The sequence below is a fragment of the Nicotiana tabacum genome, chromosome 3, assembly GCF_000715075.1.
Source record: "Nicotiana tabacum cultivar K326 chromosome 3, ASM71507v2, whole genome shotgun sequence".
Lineage (NCBI taxonomy): Eukaryota > Viridiplantae > Streptophyta > Magnoliopsida > Solanales > Solanaceae > Nicotiana > Nicotiana tabacum.
This window is the reverse complement of record NC_134082.1, coordinates 184,842,806-184,858,923: the sequence shown is the minus strand read 5'-3', so window position 1 is coordinate 184,858,923 and position 16,118 is coordinate 184,842,806. Positions and strand designations below refer to the sequence as shown.

The 16,118-nt window shown below is 36.5% G+C and overlaps 2 protein-coding genes across 3 annotated transcripts; one reads left to right on the top strand and one right to left on the bottom strand.

Annotated features, from left to right (window-relative positions):
• Positions 1–1,638: 1,638 nt before the first annotated feature.
• On the top strand, positions 1,639–3,487 carry LOC107761368 (E3 ubiquitin-protein ligase ATL31-like). The gene has a single exon (XM_016579595.2). The coding sequence runs from the start codon at positions 1,834–1,836 to the stop codon at positions 3,058–3,060; it is 1,227 nt and encodes a 408-aa protein (XP_016435081.2). The 5' UTR covers positions 1,639–1,833; the 3' UTR covers positions 3,061–3,487.
• A 556-nt stretch (positions 3,488–4,043) lies between these two features.
• On the bottom strand, positions 4,044–10,083 carry LOC107761369 (uncharacterized). Of its 2 annotated transcripts, none has more exons than XM_016579596.2 (11): positions 9,855–10,083; positions 9,476–9,613; positions 9,254–9,408; positions 9,069–9,162; positions 8,005–8,075; positions 7,810–7,916; positions 6,847–6,968; positions 6,521–6,609; positions 5,761–5,820; positions 4,672–4,776; positions 4,044–4,576 (listed from the first exon to the last, which is right to left on the bottom strand). In XM_016579596.2, exons 1-11 carry the CDS (start codon positions 10,012–10,014, stop codon positions 4,457–4,459), a joined length of 1,221 nt encoding a protein of 406 aa, XP_016435082.1. In that variant the 5' UTR covers positions 10,015–10,083; the 3' UTR covers positions 4,044–4,456. The 2 variants fall into 2 exon arrangements, 1 of the variants encoding a protein (XP_016435082.1); XR_012708063.1 differs by having other exon boundaries at positions 4,071–4,576; positions 4,672–5,203; positions 5,262–5,820; positions 9,855–10,078.
• Positions 10,084–16,118: the final 6,035 nt, after the last annotated feature.

Sequence of the window (16,118 nt, the reverse complement as noted above, 5' to 3'; positions counted from 1 at the left end):
TGCTTTTCTTTTACCTGGTCAACAACTATTGTTCTTATTCATGGTATTACATAGCAGCTGTTCGGAATCTTTCAGTAGTGGTGCATGCTCATAATCAAGACGTAGTGGATCATTCACTTGGCTGAGAAATGAACAGTGCTGTCAAAATTCGGTGGAAATCTATCCAAAAGTATTAAACAGCCATCATATTCTTCCTAATTCTATAGCAAAATGTTGCCCCTGGGACTTTGACTTTACCTAATTTGGTGCCTTGTGCCATTCCTCTTTTTTGGTCAGGAATAATGCTAAAATTTCTTTTTCTACTTGTAAATCTCCTAATTTTCTCTGCATTATTGGTCCACTCATACAGTTTTATATTTTGACGTTATTCTAATTATAAGTAATAGCAGAGTGATACATTTTTGTTACCCAGTAGTTTTCCACAAGTGGGGTCGGGGGAAGGTAAGATGTACGCAACCTTATCCCTACTCCTGAAAGGGCAGATATGTTGTTCTCGATAGACCTTCAGCTAGTTGATTGTATATATATACAATCAACTAATATTCTTGTAAAGGACTCATAAGTTGGAATTACATGCATTTATAATTTATACATATAAATTGAATTTTTTTATGTTAGTAACTATTAAGTATCTTGTAACTAGTACTTTTTTATAGGCATATACCATGAAATCGACAATGATCTATTAGTCATCCTAATGAAGACATGTTGATATTCCTCATATTCAAATTGAAACTATATGTTTTTAAATAGTATCAAACTGTTAAAGTTGAATATTTGATATATTCAGTTTGAGCCTGGCCTTTCTCCTCTGTAATTTTGTATAACTCATCGCACACTTATTTTAAGATTATTTATATGATTTTAAGAAAGTTATAGTTACAGCATGGAATACACGTGTGACACACGTAAAGAAAACTTACATCTCATAATTAATGTGGACAAAGTTAAACAGAGTCAATTAAAATTTAACAAAAAATATAGGGAACGTGCATAAATCATTTCTTCTTCTGAAAATAAAATACTTATAAATAATCGAATCACACTTAGAATTAATACTGATCAAACAATTGGAATAATTTGGAAAAGATTAATTTTTCATTATACCCCATGAATAATAAAAAATTAGTTTGGTACAACATTTTCTAAAAATAAACTATCGAATAGAACCTCACCCCTAATGTTAAGTCACTTTAAAGCAAATATATTTCATCCAAACAATGAATTAATAAACTACTTTACCAACCTTATTAAAATTCTCCAAGCCCACGTGGAAGCCACTCATTATGACCAAGAGTGTGCAAGTTCTAGAACATCTCAATTCTCAGCAGCCAGTCTTCTCTTCTACCTATAGTTTAATTTATAGCGTGTTTCGCCAAAGTATTTTTTTGACCAAAAGCGGTTTTGGCCAAAATATTAAAGTGTTTGACCAAGTTTTTTTAAAAAAAAAAGGTATTTTTGAGGGGAAGCAGAAAAAATGTAGCTTCCAAAAAGCACTTTTGTAAGAAATATTTTGAGAAAAATACATTTAGAATCAATTTTCAAATTAATTAATCAAACACAAATTAATTCTTACCGAAAATACTTCTTTATAAAGCGCTCCTCATAGAAGCTGCCTTGTAATCCCCTCCGTAAAAGTCAAACTTTCTTTTCCTTGTTCAAATAATACAACTGACTTTTCCACATCAATTAGAAGTCTTTTTTCCATCTCTCTCTGTGGATTTATATATAAACCCAAAAATATTAACTCCCTAAAGTTCATTACATCGCCTTCTCCATCCGACTGAAAAACAGAGGGAAGGAAATTTTACATTGAATTGCATTATATGAGACATGTTTAGCTTTAAAAGTCAAGATGGGCTCGTCAATATTCATCTCCTGATCCTCCTGTTCGTATTATCATGTCCAATGATGCCAAATGCGGCGGCGCAGCCATCAGATTCTTCTTCTGGACCGCACAATCGGTTCCGGTATCCAACTGTCAGCCCAGCAATGGCCGTTATTATAGTGGTTCTCATAGCTGCACTGTTTTTCATTGCATTTTTCTCAATTTACATCCGCAACCGCAGCGCCGCTAACGGTAACACCATCCGTCAAACACTTTCCATGCGCCGCCGTAGTGCTGCTGCTGCCACACGTGGACTCGATAATTTGGTCATAGAGACTTTCCCCACTTTTACCTACGCCGAAGTAAAGGATCATCATATCGGTAAAGGAGCTTTGGAATGTGCTGTGTGTTTGAACGAGTTTGAAGACGACGAAACGCTGCGTTTGATCCCAAAGTGTGATCACGTTTTCCACCCTGAATGTATCGATGCTTGGCTCAAGTCTCATGTTACTTGCCCGGTTTGCCGAGCTGACCTTAGTACTCCTCAACCTGATGAACCGCCGGTTCAAGCCGCTGAGGTACCAAACCCTGATCAAGTAGGGACAGAGAATTTGCAGCAAAATAACGAGGTTTCAATACAAGTAGAGAGTGATGAAAATTGTATGCTCCAGCAAGAGGAGACCTCTACTGTAAAACCGAAAGCTAATCGAACTTTAAGTTTCAACGTGCCGAACCCGCCACTGTCGTCTTTTTCTATAAAGAGGCCAAGGATGTTTAACAAGTTCAGGTCACATTCGACCGGCCACGCGTTAGTGGTACCGGGGGAGAATTTGGACCGGTACACTCTCAGATTACCGGAGAATGTTAGGAAAGAGGTGATGAGCCGGGCACTACTGAACCGGACAAAGAGTTGTGCAGTCACAATACCAAGATATGGTAGCACTAGAGCAGGGAACAGAACCGGAGAGGGAAGCAATATTGGTGCGAGGTCTTTCGGGAGAATTGACCGGTTCGACCAGGAAGCAAAGTCGGACCGGTGGGTTTTCAAGATTGCACCACCGTTCTTTACTAGAGGTCCATCGATTAAGTCACCAAAAGTAAGGCATATTGAAGAGGGCTCCACATCACGCAGTGTGAAAATGGCAGTCAAAATGCCGTCGTTCAAATGCTTAGAGCCAAAAGGTGATGAACCCGGTTTGCTGGCAGATGACTCGGCTCGGCCTCCGGTTTAAAGAATTCAAGCCTGTTTACTTTTCGAGTTAAAAGAAATCCATATCTTAGGTCCTTTAATCGGCACATGTTTGATGCTTGACTTCAATAGCGTGGCGGAAAGGACAATCTTTTTGTGCGCTGGCTGCTGAGGAGAAAGAGTGATCAATGCTAGTTTGGCACCCCAACTTTGAAACTTTTGGCATAGACTTTATTGCAAAGTATAATGCCAAAAGTTGAAATTCAAAAATATCACTTTCTAGAAATTCATTGAAATGTTGATTAATTTATTATTTTATAAGCATATAATGTTCAACTTGAGGGGGTTTTCAGGGTTAGAAGGGGCTCAAGTGTGTTTTATCTAGTAGGTGGTTTTAGTAATTAAGACACCTTCATGATGTAATTATGTTTTGAGAATAGAAAATCTGAAAGGAAATAGACTTGTTGATACTTGTTTTGTTTCCTTGGTCAAGATGATGGTGCTGATTTTGATTTTCTTATTGTCTGCAAATAGTAAGGTCAGACTAGATAGGGTGATGCGACCCTTTACCCACGCCTGCCTATTTAATTAAAAAAAGGTGGTCTTTTATTAAAACATACAAGTACCAGCAGCAAGAAAGAGAAAAAGGCGACTAGTGTTCCACTAGGGTTCCAAGTTTTCTACACTTTTCATCTTTCACAATGCAACAAGTTTGGTCCAGGTACCTCCTCCTCCTCCTCCTCTCTCTTTCACAGTTTCAACGTCTAAATAGCAACGAAATGCTGACGGATTTTTTTTCCCTTTAGTTTTTACATTGAAGTATTGAACATTTGCTTTCAGTTACATGTGTTGTCTATGCAGTATTTATTTTAATTTTTTTTTAAAATTCCCCTTCACTTCAAAAAAGCTAGCGCTTCGCTAGCTTTAAGCGAAAAGGTGGTTGTCGCTTTTCCTCCCTTCACGCTCTTCACAACACTGGTCTCAAAATTACCCTTTTGATTTACAATGAAGAAATAAAAGAAGGAATGCACCAAAAGATGCTAAGGCCATGACTTTATTACCTTTATTTTCTTATTTATTTTCACTACCATCTCTTTCTGCAGTGTCAGCCCCATCTATATCAAAGAACACCTAAAATGGGGAAAAAGAACTTTGAACTAGCTGAAAACCCCATCAATATATGATTCAGCAGAAATTACGGACGTCAATTAATGAGAAGGGTAATTCAATGTGTCGGATTCATAAGAATCCTCACTCAAGCTAGTAATGGTGAGTATTCTGAGACTACCTTCAAGCAACTAATGGTTGCATCACAGTTGCGAAGATTGAAACATGTGGAGATATTCCTGAAGGTAGTAAACTGAGATGGCTGCTTCTCCGTAATGCAAAATACACAGTGAAGGGGCAACATGAAGTTCGATGTTTTATTCACCCAAATTTCAAGATAAGACACCTTCTTTTCTTGTCAGATCTTCCAAATTTATATCCAAGTTCAAGCCCATATTTGGCAATGCACTGAGCATTGCAGGAATATCATGTTGTAGCGTTACAGCCAACTCCTTGGAAAGGTAACACCAAAGACGACATTGAATAAGCATCACAACAAATACAGTGGCCCTATATGTGCTCAAAATAAAATGCATAAACAGCTTACCTTTCTCTTCTCATCCTTTTGACGCTTTATCACCTCCAAAGGCCAGTCCGCGACTAGCTTTTGAAGTTCAATCATGAGATTTTGCCTTCTCGAATCGGGTATTGTCTGCAATGAACATCAGTACTTTCAAGTGTGGTTAAGTGTTTCAAAATAAATATGCATGAAATGCAATGAGGGCCAAATATTGCAGGATATGTTAAGTGCAAGAACATGAGAATAATAGGTAAAAATAACAATCCACGTCATTTGTTCAGTACTATTACACAAAAATCTTAATCACAATGACAAGCAGAAGGGATAAAGTAATTTCATTTATCTTGTTCAGTTAAGAAACAAAAGAGGATAAGCAAAGATGGAAATGCATGTCAACCTTCTTCCTTAGTTTTTCAAGCACCGTTAAATTGGATGGAATGCACCAAAATCTGGGACCTATAAACCTTCAACAAGGAGAACTAAAGCATTCAAAACTTCAAACCCCTCTTTCTTCCCTTTCCCTCCCCTTCATTGAACCAAGCATTGTAAAAACAGCAGTCTATAATCACAGATCACAAGAACCCCCCCCCCCCCCCAAACGTTTGGAAGACCAGAACAGTAAAGAAGATTGGATGAACTTTAAAGAATTTAATATCTGACAAAACATATAGAATTGGATGATTTGCTCTCTGACATCAGTCGGTCAATTTATACATTCAAGAAATCAATATTTGAGTAGGAACAAAAAAAAGAAATCAACATCTGATGCTGCCGATAATTGAGATGGTCACCGATATTAAAAAGCCTATTCCAATGGGGATACATGATCAATTATCCCAAAAGGAAAGGAGAAAAATTGGGGGGAGGGGGGTATACATGATAATGAATTTTCAATAATTTATCAAATTGCTGAAGTCAGTAGCGCACATTATCCAATATTCGATATGATGAACAATCTTTTGAGCACATCCATTGTAGTTGTCTAAGAGCAGACTATTCACAAAGCTCCGGTTCCAACCTAATATCCTACCATTGCACAAGCTATGCCATGCTTGATGGCACCCTCTCCATAGAACAATAAAATAGACTTCAAAACAAGCAAAAACTGGCAGGCACCTGATTGAGTGATTGAATGATGGCAGCAGCATCTCCAGGTTTGTGGTCAATTAGGAAAGCCTACAAACGAAATCAAAATTTGTTAATATCGACAAAAAAAGAATTGTGAGACCACATCTGCCGCTCTTCAGTGCTTGGATATACATTTGCCGAAAGATGATGTTAAATAGTAGGTGCACTTGCAACTTGTAAGCAACTAGAAAGATGAGGAGACATGAGTTTCATAATCATCATCAAGAAATAGAAACCAATCAGCTAGTCAATTTCACAACCAAAGTTAAAGGAGTTTCCAAATCAGCTTTCATAACAATGATGCTGCATTTTACCATTATCCAGACTACTCTAAGGCTGTCAAAAGCTACTGGGGCTCTGTGGGAAAATACTTGCCTAGCACTATATATCAACCATGTGTTGAACTTGATAGCTTGCCCTTATATCAATAAGACTCGTCACATAGCTATGGCTGCCTACTTCAGTTGAATATAATCTGATGGGAAAGAGGAGGTGTTACTATTCAGAGCAATCCAAATGCACATTCTTTCGACAGGTAAGTTACAGTGGTGTTAAATGCAAGAAAGCACCAAAAGATGTGTCAACAAGTCTACTATCGAGAAATCAAACATTTTTTTGGACACTTCTCCAATTGGATATATGATACAAATTGGGATCCCCTTTTAGGTCATTCATTTCTGTGCTGAAACAAGAAAGAGAGGGAGGTAAAGGAAATGTAAAATAAATCAAAACTAAGAAAATGAATTACCTTAGCACATGAAAGTCCACTTGCAAGAGTATGTTCCTTCATGGATTCTGATCGTATCTTCTCAATTTTCCACAAAGCATCCACGTCTCCTTCAGAGCAAATATGCAGTAACAGCAGAGTGTCAAAGCCACAGCAGTAAGCTTTAGTGTTCATCAGGAAACTATAACCCCATAACTGAAGCCGCTAAGATATTCACCCTATTACTTGCTGCACTTTTAAAAACTAACCACCAACCGCCACCGTACTCGTGCATAAAATGAGAGGATTCTGATATAAATTTCTAAATATTTTGAAGTTTTAAATAGGAGAAAAGGAAGAGCAAGTACCTATTTTTGAGGCAAACTCCATCCAAGTGTCCAAGGAAGTCTTTCGTAGCTTCACTCCTGCTTTGACAAACCTTTTACCATACTTACACATCAAGTCCCAGTTATCAGTTTGGGAGCAAATGCTGCAATAAATCAATCCAACAAGTAAAAAGATCTTTTTAGAAAGAATGAAGTGTATAAGGAAGCAACAGATTATAGTTCAGCCAAGACATAACAATAATATAGATAATTGCTGTTACTTGCATTAAGATACATATTATTATGTTAACACTAGCATAGCTAAGTGGCACTTTGCGTACATACCTCTTCAAAATAAGTACAGTATCTATCATCCTATCGGCACAAACCTCTAGGATGTAAGCTAGGGCCCTAGTCTGAAGTATCCAAAAATTAAGGAAGGACTACACAACTTGATCTCAAAAAGCATATTACTACTCAATTGTGTTCTCATAATTTTTATTGAACTAGAGCAGGTCATTGTCTTTATCGCGACATGATGTGACAATGGGTGCAATCCAGCTAGAAAAGAATGCAACGTAATGTGCAATTCTCGAAATTGGGCTTGACCTCAAAATAAAGGTATTAATGTGTATAAAACTATGAAAGTCACAACAAAGTTCAACAAATAGACCATTGGAATGGAGAAAGCAAGCTTGAAAAGCCCACCAACTCAAATAGTTATCAATCTTCTTATCCAAAGTAGTAGAAAATCCCTATTCGTCCTAAAGGTTCCTACTTCCCAGAAAGAGTGCTCAAAGCATGATTAATTATGTCTATTGTCAGTAAAAGAAATGAACACTGACGATTTCATGGATATTATGATCCTCATATTACAGAAATATAGAAGTGTCATGCTGGTAAAGAACAATAGGATCGCCAGAGATTTAGTTAGACAACAGAAAATAAAAAATAAAAAGCAAAGAGGGAAGAGATATTGGGTAACAGTTTATACTGGATCGGTACCTGAAGACAATTTCTGCAGTTCCAGGCTGCAGGTTCAAATCGTTCTTCTTCACCAGTTTCATAATTTCTACCAACAGTTTAACATCATTATGCTGTTTCGCAAACAACTGCAGTCATACAACACCAAAGTTTTACATGGCTTAGTCATCACACACATATCATACATCATGAAGCCAAAGTATAACTCCAAATTACCAGTAAATGGTGAGCAGATCCAATATTAGGAGTCAATCCGTACACATTATGCTTCCACAACACCTTCTTACCTGTATACAAGGTGAAGCTTTAACATTCTCAACAAGCTCTTAGTAAGCAGAAATACTTGAAGATTCAGTTTAACAATCCATTCAGATACCACTGAAAGAAATCAATTGCATATGATATTTGCAATTTTTCTTTCACCTCATTTATTGACTACTCAAGTTATCCGTCTTTTAGAAAGCTTTAACTTACACATTAGAAAATCCATAACGAAGACCAAAAGCATATCCGGCGTGTCATCCCAGCAAGAATTCCAATCCTAAGATTGTCAATCTTTCCCTCTTAAAAGTTTGTAACCACAAAAATTTCTTAAAAACTCAAATATTTCAAGTATATTCCTACTTAGGATTTTTCCCTCAGAAGAATAATGGAGATTTTAACTAGAATTTTTACAAAAATTAATTTTACTTAGCTTGGGTGAACAAGTGTACAGAGTCAAAGCAACGTGATGAGATGCACTTCCGCTTTCAGTCTAAAAGTTTAGCTTCCTTATTGATACTAACAAGTTTGCACTACAAATGATGGGAACAAGCAACTAAGCTTAAATACTGAAGAATAGCAAAGAGAACTCCGAAATTTACCCAAGTCAAGTTATTCGTCTTTTAGAAAGTTTTAACTTACACATCAGAAAAGCCAGAAGCATATCCTGTGTGTCATTCCCAGCAGGAATCCCAATCCTAAGATGGTCAATCTTTCCCTTCTAAAAGTTTGCAACCACAAAATTTTCTTTAAAACCTCAAATGTTTCAAGTATATTCCTACTTGAGATTTTTCACTCAGGAGAACAATGGAGATTTTAACTAGAATTTACAAAAAATAATTTTACTTAGCTTGGATGAACAAGTGTACGGAGTCAAAGCAACGTGATGAGATGCACTTCCGCTTTCAGTCTAAAATTCTAGCTTCCTTATTGATACTAACAAGTTTGCACTACAAATGATGGGAACAAGTAACTAAGGTTAAATACTGAGGAATAGCAAAGAGAACTCAGAAACTTACCCAAGTCAATGGCGCCAACATGTACACAAGCCTTTGTAATGTCCTGGCAGAGGGCACAATTGAAGTTCTCATGGATACGGAGATTTGAAAGTCTCTGCACTCAAACATACACCACATGCTACTTACCATTAGACGAGCAAATTAACAAGGACCTCCTATTAATTCAACGAGATAACGAGACTAACAAATATCCGAAGTCTCTGCAAAATGTCGTGTAAAAGATTAACATCTTCACGGTTCGCACAACTTTGTATTAGGGACCACAACCAAGCATTTGGCGGAGCAGATCTTTGTTCCACGACAGATTTCAGCATCTTATCATACAATTCCTTCACAGACTCTGCTATAAAACTACGCTTCAGAAATAAATATAAAGATCAAAACCATACGAGAAAACAAACTATCACCTGTTGCCACACTACTTTCAACTGTCCCTGCTTCTGTAGAAAATGATGCCTTGAGCATCATAGAGCATTTTTCACATTGACATACATTTCTCCGAATATTGTGTTTTGTTTGCATATAACTTCCACAAATTGCAGTACCTGTTTATTCAGAATAGCTATCTTAGGATACCGATATATCAAAACTGTCATTTAGCTGGAAAAAACACAGCAACTTTACTAGCATTCCAGTATAGCCTTGTCGAAGTTCAAAATCAAATTAATTAAAAAATCTTCAAATAGCAATCATAATTTCTATAAATCAAATTTTCGCAATTTTTGACCTAGTAAAATCCAGATTAAAAAAAACATCCTCTTACTCAAATCGAAAATGAATAAGTACCAGAGGTAAAGTAACCACGCCGCGAAGAAAAATTGAGGCATGATTCAGTAGCTTCAAAGGTACAATGAGATTGAATTCGTGACACTGAGTTGAGCAGAATAGGAGATGACGAGTTTCTCAAAACCCTAACGAGCTGGCGAGCCTTCAAAACCCTTTGCATTTTTGCTTTGCCTAATCGAATTAGGTGTTCCCAATTTTTTTGGGGAACGCCGTCAGATCAACCGTCCCAATTTTTGAAGTGTGGACTTATCAACTGGTCCAAACAAGGAAGTCCAATTACCTGATCCATATCACAAAAACCTTGTTGGGCCGGGCTGGTAGTCCATTTTTGCTAGCAATTAGTAGGGGAAGTGTATAGATAGTCATTTTCGGGATGTTATTTAAAGATTAGTCAATACTTATTTTGTCTTGATATTTTAAATTAAAATTCTTAACTTCAGGACAACTAAGTATATTTTTTTCTTGAAAATTTGAATTAAAAAACTGAAATTCAGAATGCACTGGCTAATTCCTAAATGGTAATCCCTTAAAGTGGCTACCTAGTGTCATTTCTACCAATATGTGTTTATCCTATGGGATCTTTATAGAAATAGTTCGTCGGATTTAATATTTATTTTTTTAACCGGTATACATAGATTTCATATTAATTATTTATGGTTACACCTATATTTCCTCCATTCCAATTTATATGAAGGTGGTATTTGACTGGGCACGTATTTAAGAAATAAAGGGAGACTTTTGAAACTTGTGGTCTAAAATAAATCATAAAATTAGTATGACTATAAATTATTTCACTACAAGTAAAAAAGAAAGTTTAACGTTGGATTGTTACTAAATATAGAAAAGTATCATTTTTTTGGGACAGATTAAAAAGAAAGAAGTATCACATAAATTGGGACATAAGGAGTAGCATATGATTATACATCGTTCGATTATTTTTAGTTTAAGCGATTGGATGACATGTATTTAAGTTTATTCTTCTTGTCCTATTAAGCGGCTAAGTTCAAGAATATTCAAGCAGTTGAATTTGATATTGTAAAGCTAAAGAAGAAGAATAGCTATTTCATCAATTCTTCGAGAAAGGGAATTTTATCTCTATATCTACGTAGAATAATCGGACTGGTAATCGTCTTCGTCAGGATCTATGTTTTTCATTTCCTCCGCCGATAACGGTGTCACCGCCCTCCTCCCTCTACAGGTTTGATTCCACCATTTCTGATTTCTGGTGGATTCTGAAATTCTACATAGTGTACAACATATGGATTAAAACAATTTATTACGTTCTTTTAGGGTTTTTAACACAATTTATTGGTCGGCAAAAAAACGTATAAGTTTTAATTTTTCCCCTATTTTTTCTTTTAAAATACTACAATTCTTGGCCATTAGAGTAAGAATTGTTTCTAATTATTTGAAGAACTGTGAACGAACATCTAAATCAGTAAGATTACGATTCGAAATTCTTTATCATCCGCTCTCTGTGGCGCCCTTGTGAGATATGTTATAATTACGTATTTTAGTCGCTTATACACTCAAATTTACTGCACTTTAATTGAGTTTGCGTTTTAATCGCTAGTGTTTTGCACTAACGGTGTGTTTTATGCCTTGTAGGAGTGATTCCGAGTTATATAGATGTTATGGAATGAATTCAAGTGATTTGGAGCTTTGAAGTCTGAGTAAAAACCCAAAGAATTAAGCCGGGATCGTATTCGGGGATCAACGGATGATAGAGTAACAAAACGAAGAATCGAGTAAGCATATTGCGCACTGTCTAGTAAAATGTACATAACTTTATGCTCAGAATTCCATTTGGTCTCCACAATATATGGTTGGAAAGTTAATGCAAAGGGCTACAACTTTAATGTTTTACGTTTTTCCAAATTCCAAACGGAACAGGGTGAAAAATGCGGTCGAAACTGCAACCGCGGACCTGAGGCGGGTTGAGGCAGTATACCTGCCATATACCGCGTTTGTACCGCGGTCGGGCCGTGGCCGCGATAGTCTAGACGTGAAATATTGTCCTTTTTCGCGTAGGAGAAAGTATAATTGTTTGGGCCCCACCCTACTTGGTATATATACATGGAAAAACGGTATTTTTAAGGGGTTGGACATACTTTTGACACATATTCTACCTAAGGAGACAGAGACACAATAGGTGCAAGGTGGGAAATTCTTCTACGAGTTTTTCCTTCCTTTTCCTATTTTTCATTGTTGGTTATGACTTTTAGTATTGTAGTTTTACACACTATTATGAATAACTAATTTGTAATCTAGGGTTTTGATGGAATCTTTTGTAGGATAAATTCTTGTTATGTTTTTATATAATTGAGCCGTAGTATTTTCTCTATTCGTTCAACTATATTATTCTTGTGGTTGATTGAAGGACCCTCAATTAGTTGTGCCTATTTAGTATGTATTACTCGGGAGAGAGTGCATATTTAGGTAATTGTTGAACAGCATCACTCCCGACGTATGTGAGAAATCAATAACCAAGGGTTTAAAGGTGAGATTAGGGATAACAAAACCTTGGTGCGATCTAAGTGAGTTGTAATTATAGCCAGCTAGCGTAACTCGGGAGATTATGTCTAGTAAATTGTCATAATTACTCGGGAGAGAATTACAACATGCAGAGCGCTCATGATCGGTAGAGAATACTTAGGCGAAATTATAGAATACATAGCGAGAAGAATTCCGACAACTGGGAAAATCATAACTCTAGACTTCCTTAATCTTGTCCCTAACCCTTAGTATCTGTAGTTGTTAATTTACTATTTTAATTTGTTAGTTAATTAGTTAAACACAAGAATCTTAATATCTATAAGTTAGGAATTGTTCAAGCTTGTCTTCTTGGTGATAGTGAACAATTGTAGCTAGGCCTTAGTTCTCTGTGGGATTCGACTCCGGACTTGTAAACCGGGTTATAATTGCAACGACCGCTTAGTCCTTTTTATAAGGCATAGTTGGGCGTGATCAAATTTTGGCGTCGTTGCCGGAGAATTAACGGTGTAGCTGTAGGTGTACATATTGCTAGGTTTCAAGTTTGAACTTTTATTTTTATTTTTTGTATTTAATTTTTTTTCTTTTTTTTTGTTTTACTTGTTTATTTTAAAAAAAATATGGCATCATGGAATTATGAAAGTTTTGATGTTGGTAATTCTACTTTTAATCCTCCTTATGCATATTGTGATGAAAATCACCCTTGGCAAACTTATCAAAATATTTCTGAGAGCGAGTTATGTGAACCAACTCAATCTTATATGTGGAATGTGTGTAATATGTGTGGTGGTCAAGATGGTCACTTTCATGGTTGTGCTTATATTTCTTATCTACCCCCAACCCCTTATTATGATGATTCTACGTTTTCCTGTGAGGATAACAGGAACAAAGAACCTAAGGAAGCTGACCTAAAGAAGATCGAAGATATGTTAAAGTGCCTTATAGAACAACAAAGTAAAATACAACTGCAGATAGAAAGGCAAGATGAAACTATTAACAACTTAGAGGCTCAAGTGAGTCAACTATTTGAAGCTTTTAATGCTCAATATGTCAATATTATGGATAATATCCAGGAGCAGTTTGCATTAGAGACGGAAATTGAGGTTCCAATGGAGGGGTCCAAAGTAGAACCCCAAAACTCTAACCATCTAGAATTTGAGGATGCCGATGTTGAAGAAGTAATACTAGAGTCAACCAGGGACGTTGAAGATACAAATTTAGTTGACTCTAGTGTTTTGGGTGTTGAGGAGGTCGAAAATCTTGAAGTTCATGTATTGGAGCGTGTTGGACCTCATTCCAAACACTTCTCTACATTATGTTCGGACGATGAAATGGGAATGGATCTTTACGAGCATAAAAAGGAGTCCAAGGAAGAGGTAGATGGGCCTTATATTTTGAAATTCTCAAGGCCATCTAGGCAAGGCGACACTCCTCGGTTGAGAGCCAAAAAGTGCATAAGACTCTATCTAATTTTTGGCTCGCAAGAATTTGTACCGCCCCAAGAGCATAATCATAAGCTTGAAGCAAAACTTGGGGTCCAACTCATAAGTTCAAATTGGAGGCAATAAATGATTTGTGTCGTGCCGCGACGTTAAATCAAGCGCTTGTTGGGAGGCAACCCAACTTTACTGCTTTGTTTTATTTTTTTTGATAATTTTTTTATTGTATTATTTTTGTAGTGCCAATTTGAAATTTTCTAGGATCATGGAAAGCAAAGCTTGGAAGGATGTAACAGCGAAGCAGATGGTTGAAACTAAGTGCGAGGTACCCACACGAAGGACCAAGCTTGGGAGAAGTCTGAGTGCCCCATGAACTGCTAGTGCTTCGGCCTTTGGCCTATCAGGGAGTTTCTCTTACCTTTTTATGGTTATGTTGTGCATTGAGGACAATGCACAATTTTAAGTGTGGGGTGAGGAGATTGTCTGAGTGACTTTTCATGCTACTTTAGCTGTGTTACTTTAATTAAATAATATTTTTTTAAAGATTGGACTTTTCCCGACGATGGATCTATTAGACAATTTCTTGAGGGATTTAAGTCTAAAAAAAATAAAATAAAAAGATTTTCTTTTGTTAGGTAGTGTAGCAATTCCCCCTTGGTTTTTCTTTGTATCGCGGTTCTTTTCCAAGGGTTTTGTTTGAACCGGGTGTAGTTAGTTTCTTTTTGGGGAGTAGGAGCCATTGTGTTGTGTTTTGAATTGAATCAATATCTCTTTACTTTGTTATGCCTTGAGAATAGTGAGTACTTTGGTTGTGACGCTTAGGCTCAGTTTTCGACTCTTGTATAAGTACCTTAAATTTTATGATCTTAACTTTGCTTAACTGCTTTGACTAGAGTGTCTTGATGAAACCAATCCTGAGTGAGTTATGTGCCATGTGTGTGTAAGGATTTATTATATTTTGTGCATTGCATTTGATGCCTAGAACTTGCCCTGTGTGTTTGCAAAGCGAAATAGTAGTTTTGTTCAGTCTTGGAAGTGATATAGGCGTTTCTTTGTTGAGCCAGATATGTATATTTTAACCACCTAATTGTTATGTATCGTAGTTAACCCCTTTGAGCTTGTAATCTTGTTTCTTTGGCAACCACATTACAAGCCTTACCCATTTGTTTGAATTAACCATTTATTTGAACCTTATAACCTCTCATGAGCACTTGAATTGTGATGATTTATGTAAAAGTTAAAGTATGGGGTGGTTGGTTTGGCTTTTGAGTGGAACTAATGAAATCAAGAGAAATGTGCATTGTTTTGAACAAGTAAGAGCCACTTGAATTGGAAAAAAAATATAGTTGTATTGCTATGAAAAAAAAAGTATTCTTTAATAAGTGGCGACTCTTACTGTAATTGTGCTTAAAGAAGAATGAGGTAATATACATTGATGTGAAGGTGGAGTTTTGGTTTGACATAAATATGGGGTTTGAATGTTAAAGTATATGTATTAAAGTGTTTAGGGAGGTGTAGTCACTATTATATCTAAATGTATCCTATCCGTCCCGTAGCCTACATTACAACCAAATAAAATCCTAATTGACCCTAGATTGAATGAGCTCGATTAGTGGAGTAGTACACTACAGGCAAGCTAATGGTGCATCTTTTGTGACATATTGTTATTTCTGAGAGTGAGTGAATTCTTTCTATCTTGAGTTCCTAAGTGTGCTTAAATTTTATTGTATGGAACTACTCTCTTTTGTTGTGTGAGGGCACTTGATTCATGAAGGAAAGGTAATATCAGTGACCTCTATGTTAGAGTAAGTGAGTGAGTTGTGAATAATGCGTGGTACTTGTGAGCCAAATCTTGAGGTGAAGATGTTACGATTTTGTGCTTGGTCTATTTTAAATACTCTTGGTGTGATGAGTTAGGAGAATTGTTTAAAAATGTCGTGTCTATAAAAAAGTGTAATTTGATTGCTCGACCACAATCAAAGGTTTAAGTTTGGGGTGTGATGATAGGCTATAATTACGTATTTTAGTCGCTTATACACTCAAATTTACTACACTTTAGTTGAGTTTGCGCTTTAATCGCTAGTGTTTTGCACTAACGGTGTGTTTTATGCCTTGTAGGAGTGATTCCGAGCTATAAAGATGTTATGGAATGAATTCAAATGATTTTGAGCTTTCAAGTCTGAGTAAAAGCCCAAGGAATTAAGCCGGGATCGTATTCGGGGATCAACGGATGACAGAGCAGCAAAACGAAGAATCGAGTAGGCATATTGTGCACTGTCTCGTAAAATGTACATAACTTTATGCTCACAATTCCATTTGGTCTCCACATTAT

Excerpts from the sequence above, each read along its gene's own strand:
- LOC107761369 (XM_016579596.2), bottom strand. The coding sequence starts at position 10,014 with ATGCAAAGGGTTTTGAAGGCTCGCCAGCTCGTTAGGGTTTTGAGAAAC. Across the intron at positions 9,614-9,854 it reads GCGTGGTTACTTTACCTCTG|GTACTGCAATTTGTGGAAGT; the intron begins GTACTTATTCAT and ends CTGAATAAACAG. Across the intron at positions 6,610-6,846 it reads GGAGTTTGCCTCAAAAATAG|GAGACGTGGATGCTTTGTGG; the intron begins GTACTTGCTCTT and ends TTTGCTCTGAAG.
- LOC107761368 (XM_016579595.2), top strand. The coding sequence starts at position 1,834 with ATGTTTAGCTTTAAAAGTCAAGATGGGCTCGTCAATATTCATCTCCTG.